This window comes from Oncorhynchus clarkii, chromosome 19 (assembly GCF_045791955.1).
Source record: "Oncorhynchus clarkii lewisi isolate Uvic-CL-2024 chromosome 19, UVic_Ocla_1.0, whole genome shotgun sequence".
In the NCBI taxonomy this organism is placed as follows: Eukaryota; Metazoa; Chordata; class Actinopteri; order Salmoniformes; family Salmonidae; genus Oncorhynchus; species Oncorhynchus clarkii.
In genome coordinates this window covers 39,964,724-39,970,723 of record NC_092165.1, presented here as the reverse complement: position 1 = coordinate 39,970,723, position 6,000 = coordinate 39,964,724, and the positions used below count along the sequence as shown (strand labels likewise).

The following is a 6,000-nucleotide window of genomic DNA, read 5'->3' as shown; positions in this document are numbered from 1 at the left end:
TCTCTTCTTTGAGTTTCTGGACAGTGTCCTCCTCTTGAAGCTTGTTCTCTCTGAGTTCTATGACCTCTGCTTCGACTAGAGAGAGGGTGTTGTGGAAACGTTGCATAGCAGGTGTTCTTATTGAAATTGTCATGTCCTTGACTCTGTCTGCTGCAGGTGAGGTAGGTAAAGGGACGTTGAGGGCTTCCTGCTGGGTCACAGAGACCATTGGGGTCTGCTTTTCTCCATCTCCCTCCTTGACTTTTTCCTCATTTTCTGAGATGATGTCAGCGTCTTCTTTTAGGGTAGCAAACCTATTCTCAAAAGCCTGGAGGCTTGAATCATTGCCTTGTATCAATACAGTTCCATTATTATATAAGTTTACTGTTTGATATGTGTTGCTCTGGTCAGCTTCTTCAAAAATGCTGATCTGACATCCTTGGCTGATGCCCCTCTTTTTTGAGAAAGGGAAATGGTTGCAAATAACCTTTTTCCATATGTTCCCTCGATTGGTATTAAAAATTAAATTTGCTCTTGTTTTGTAACTGGTAAGATCTGCAAACAGGCATTCATGGTTCTGTCCCATCAACAAACCTTTGAAACTTTTCTTAGCTTTCTCTGTTTGGATGTCTGGTGGGTAAACAATTTCCATAGCAACGCTGGTGATGTTGGCTACAATGTTGCAATAGAAGTGCTGTTTCTTGTATAATGCTCTCTTGTTTCTTCAGAGGACTGTTTCACTTTGTTATCCTTTTTTCTTTTCCTTTTTTCTTCTGTCCTTATTTGTCTTCCTTTCTTCTGTTAACTAGATATTTTTTTGTTATTCTTTGTAAGCTAGCTAGCTTCTTCCAGGAGAGTCCTTAGCAACTGCTTAGCAACATGTAAACAATTCAGCTAACAATTCAGCTAGCTAAGATAACTGTATAATTTTATGAAAAATAGTTACTTTTTCAAAATCCTGTCTTTTTGGTTTGTTGCTTCTATTGTCTTCTATTGAGTCTTGCAGTTTTCTTTTGATTTTTTCGATGTACTTCACTCTAAAAAACCATTTAAATGTCAATATATACAGGAGCTCATTTTTCAGCAGCTGCTCAATTTGGAACTCCGGAACTCTCTCATTCTCTCTCTCGTGCTCTCTCTCTCTCTCTCTCGTGCTCTCTCTCTCGTGCTCTCTCTCTCTCTCTCGTGCTCTCTCTCTCTCGTGCTCTCTCTCTCTCTCTCGTGCTCTCTCTCTCGTGCTCTCTCTCTCTCTCTCTCTCGTGCTCTCTCTCTCTCTCTCTCTCTCTCGTGCTCTCTCTCTCTCTCTCTCGTGCTCTCTCTCTCTCTCTCTCTCTCGTGCTCTCTCTCTCTCTCTCTCTCGTGCTCTCTCTCTCTCTCGTGCTCTCTCTCTCTCTCTCTCTCTCGTGCTCTCTCTCTCTCTCTCGTGCTCTCTCTCTCTCTCTCTCTCGTGCTCTCTCTCTCGTGCTCTCTCTCTCTCTCTCGTGCTCTCTCTCTCTCTCTCGTGCTCTCTCTCTCTCTCTCGTGCTCTCTCTCTCTCTCTCGTGCTCTCTCTCTCTCTCGTGCTCTCTTTCTCTCTCTCGTGCTCTCTCTCTCTCTCTCTCGTGCTCTCTCTCTCTTGTGCTCTCTCTCTCTTGTGCTCTCTCTCTCTTGTGCTCTCTCTCTCTCGTGCTCTCTCTCTCTTGTGCTCTCTCTCTTGTGCTCTCTCTCTCGTGCTCTCTCTCTCGTGCTCTCTCTCTCTCGTGCTCTCTCTCTCTCTCTCTCGTGCTCTCTCTCTCTCGTGCTCTCTCTCTCTCGTGCTCTCTCTCTCTCGTGCTCTCTCCTCTCGTGCTCTCTCTCTCTCGTGCTCTCTCTCTCTCGTGCTCTCTCTCTCGTGCTCTCTCTCTCTCGTGCTCTCTCTCTCTCGTGCTCTCTCTCTCGTGCTCTCTCTCTCTCGTTCTCTCTCTCTCTCTCGTTCTCTCTCTCTCTCTCGTTCTCTCTCTCTCTCTCTCTCGTTCTCTCTCTCTCTCTCTCTCTCGTGCTCTCTCTCTCTCTCTCTCTCGTGCTCTCTCTCTCTCTCTCTCTCTCGTGCTCTCTCTCTCTCTCTCTCTCGTGCTCTCTCTCTCTTGTGCTCTCTCTCTCTTGTGCTCTCTCTCTCTTGTGCTCTCTCTCTCTCGTGCTCTCTCTCTCTTGTGCTCTCTCTCTTGTGCTCTCTCTCTCGTGCTCTCTCTCTCGTGCTCTCTCTCTCTCGTGCTCTCTCTCTCTCTCTCTCGTGCTCTCTCTCTCTCGTGCTCTCTCTCTCTCGTGCTCTCTCTCTCTCGTGCTCTCTCTCTCTCGTGCTCTCTCTCTCTCGTGCTCTCTCTCTCGTGCTCTCTCTCTCTCGTGCTCTCTCTCTCTCGTGCTCTCTCTCTCGTGCTCTCTCTCTCTCGTTCTCTCTCTCTCTCTCGTTCTCTCTCTCTCTCTCTCGTTCTCTCTCTCTCTCTCTCGTTCTCTCTCTCGTTCTCTCTCGTTCTCTCTCTCTCTCTCTCTCTCGTGCTCTCTCTCGTGCTCTCTCTCGTGCTCTCTCTCGTGCTCTCTCTCGTGCTCTCTCTCGTGCTCTCTCTCGTGCTCTCTCTCGTGCTCTCTCTCGTGCTCTCTCTCTCTCTCTCGTGCTCTCTCTCTCTCTCTCTCGTGCTCTCTCTCTCTCGTGCTCTCTCTCGTGCTCTCTCTCTCTCGTGCGTTCTCTCGTGCTCTCTCTCTCTCGTGCTCTCTCTCTCTCCAGCCCTATTGAATGGCGTGCATGTGCTTAGTAATGGAATGATCTTGTATGCTGTGCTCTTCCCTACGGAACAGCACACGGTGTGAGATAATGACACAAATCCTTTACCAGGGCCAAGCTCTCTAATTACCCCTGCTCTTCTGGGGAGAGAACAGACCATATTAACCATCTATTAACGTTCCACCCTCTAGAACCTAGCCTGTTTTCACCGTCCTGGTGCTCATACACGTCATACATGTACACCTCTGTAATCCTGTTTTTATGGTATTATGTCTTTGTTGTCAATAAAGTCAAAGGCCCCACATGACGTATCATTGTAACTGGGATATAGAGGAGAGGAGATGGGAGTGCCTTATTTAAAACCCTTTCCCCATGTGCAATGCCCTTTATGTCAATGTTCAGCTGATCTACTACGATTAAAAACATCTATGTGAAGTGCTTTATTTAACCTCTCCGTCTCTGTCTGTACAGAGGACGGACCCTCAGCTCCTGGCCCAGTTCTACTATGCTGATGAGGAGCTCAACCAGGTGGCCACAGAACTGGACAGCCTAGATGGGAGGAAGGAGCCTCAGAGGTGTACGCTCCTGGTCAACCAGTTCAGATCCTGTCAGGTAAGAATCTATAGGGGCTGACACTCATTTCAGTACCCTCGGAATACGGCCACAATTCTGTAGCTGGTCTCTTATCGTTTCATTTCACCATGCTTCTAATTTATTTTAGACTTCCAGCTCCATAAATTTGTAAAAATCCATCAGACATTTCATTTGAGAGTTAATGCTGTAACCCAGTTTGGCAGAGAGCACTTGAAGAGTCCACCATGCCAATTAAAGTGAGGTATTGAAGTTTGACCTCAAATGTTTAAAACTATGACGACAAACTCTATAACAGGGGAGTTTGAACTGCAAAAGGCCTGAGATTAGTTGACTGATATGGTAGGGGTTGTGCGATTGTCCCAGTAAGCATTGATTGGACGGGCTGTTAAATCACGCCGGTTCACAGTGGTAAGGAGAGATAAGGAGTCCCTCTGAGTGCAAGCAGTTGATTCAATCAGGTTTTGTTGCTGTTTGAAAGCCTTTATCAGGGTATCTAGGTCAGGAATGAAGACTTGGATGAGTGACTCTGGAAAGATCAATGAAGTGGAGGTATTAGAGATTGGATCTTGAAGTCTCTACTTCTCTACATAGATATCATGACACCTGGATTGGTGTTTTCAGGCACTATGAGGTCAGAGTAAAGGATTGACTGTCAGGTTGTTTTGAATGACTTATGTCAGTGTTATGTAGATCCACTATAGGATATTAGTCTGCTTGACCGGAGATTACGCTTTTTCTCCTCGGAGACGTATCTGTCTCTGTTTGAGACCTGTCACATGACCAATGGAAGACTGTTGTGTCCATTTGGAGTTGGGGGGGGGCTTCTAAACTGGTCTTCCTTCAGGTGTGTGGGGTCTGGACTTTGAGTGATGGCTGCCATGCTGCTGCCTGCTAGGTTGGTGTTCGGGGGGAGGCAGACAGAGCGGAGGTCGTTAGCAGGCCCACCAATGTGCCTGAGCCCCAGGGCCCAGAGGGGGATGTTCCTAATAAGGTCACTGCTTGATCCCCAACTGCTTTCCCCCTCTTATTTGTTCCTCCTCTCTCCATCCTCCCCCCACCCACCCACTCGCTCTCTCTCTCCATTCCACGCTCTCATCGTCCCTTCTCCCGCCATCTCTCTCTCCATTCCACGCTCTCATTGTCCCTTCTCCCGCCATCTCTCTCTCTCCATTCCACGCTCTCATTGTCCCTTCTCCCGCCATCTCTCTCTCTCCATTCCACGCTCTCATTGTCCCTTCTCCCGCCATCTCTCTCTCTCTCCATTCCACGCTCTCATTGTCCCTTCTCCCGCCATCTCTCTCTCTCTCTCCATTCCACGCTCTCATTGTCCCTTCTCCCGCCATCTCTCTCTCTTTCTCCATTCCACGCTCTCATTGTCCCTTCTCCCGCCATCTCTCTCTCTCTGTCTCCATTCCACGCTCTCATTGTCCCTTCTCCCGCCATCTCTCTCTCTCTCTCCATTCCACACTCTCATTGTCCCTTCTCCCGCCATCTCTCTCTCTCCATTCCACGCTCTCATTGTCCCTTCTCCCGCCATCTCTCTCTCTCTCTCTCTCCATTCCACGCTCTCATTGTCCCTTCTCCCGCCATCTCTCTCTCTGCTGAGTTTTTGTATTCGCGTCATTATCACCTTAAATTGACCATGCCGGGAAGTACTGTGTGTTAGCTTTGCGTCATGTTGTGCTTCATAAACCCAAAGGCTTTAAGCTGGACTGCAGGACGTTTCCAGCGACTGAGAATCATCAATCCTGGTTTGGCTCGTTCCATATTTCCCCCTGAAAGAAAATAAGTGCTTCAGGGACACAACACGGCCTCTTATTCTCTCAGCTAGTGTTTTGCTTCCACACTAATATTTCTGTGAAACAAAATGCGGTTTAACGCGTAATATATGTGATACTTGTCAGGTAGGCTTTTAACTCCCATAGTTATAAAAGTATTTTGATGTAGGTTACCTCGTTGAGACAAGGAACACCATGTTACCAGCATGCTTTAATAATACCACATATACATGAGACCCCCCGAATGGAAGCCAAGTGGTCTGACGGTGGAGAGTTGTCCTCTCGAACCCTAACGTTTCTGTTAGGAGCTCTTCTTGATGCCCGTGGGCCTCAGAGGTGCCAAGCTGCACACGTTATGTTGGCATAGTTGCTCTCACAGCATGGAATGCACCAGTGGAAGAGATTGCTCTTTCTTCTTTTCTCTTTTCCTGGCAAAGCATCAACTTAGAGCGTAGGCGTGTAGAGCGAGCAAGCTCTCCATCTATCTTCTGCAAGTGTAGGTATCATCTCAACATCGTCATGTTGTGTGATGAGAGGCTGATGGTGTTCAAGATTAGGCCAAGCTTTAGTGTAGCACACAGGACAATGGCCAGATGAGCATTGGGCTGGTGGGGGCACTGGGAACCGGCCACGGCGTAGGTAGTACAGCACTGCAATAAAGTCGGTAGTTAAGCTTTTTAATCTTGCTCCTCGGGGCTAGCAGCAGCGACGTAGTGCTGTTCCTGGAGACAGAGGGGGGGGGGGGGGGGGGAGAAAAGGCTCATTGTTCGAACTGTTGTACATGCCAGCGGCACAAGCTCTTGATTAGCTCTCACTGTGCGGGACAGTTTGTCTGCACCGCTGGAATTATGGGATTTAGTTGAGGGCTGATTGAGGGCTGTAATGGGACCATTCTGTGCATTGGCCTGTTTAATT

The 6,000-nt window shown here is 48.0% G+C and overlaps 1 protein-coding gene across 1 annotated transcript in view; it reads left to right on the top strand.

The window, feature by feature from the left end:
* Positions 1–6,000, top strand: part of LOC139375177 (lateral signaling target protein 2 homolog) — an 80,688-nt gene that overhangs the window by 53,314 nt on the left and 21,374 nt on the right. The window contains exon 2 of the mRNA XM_071116729.1: positions 3,185–3,325. Within this exon, the coding sequence (XP_070972830.1) occupies positions 3,185–3,325 (141 nt within the window). The remainder of the gene's footprint in view (positions 1–3,184; positions 3,326–6,000) is intronic.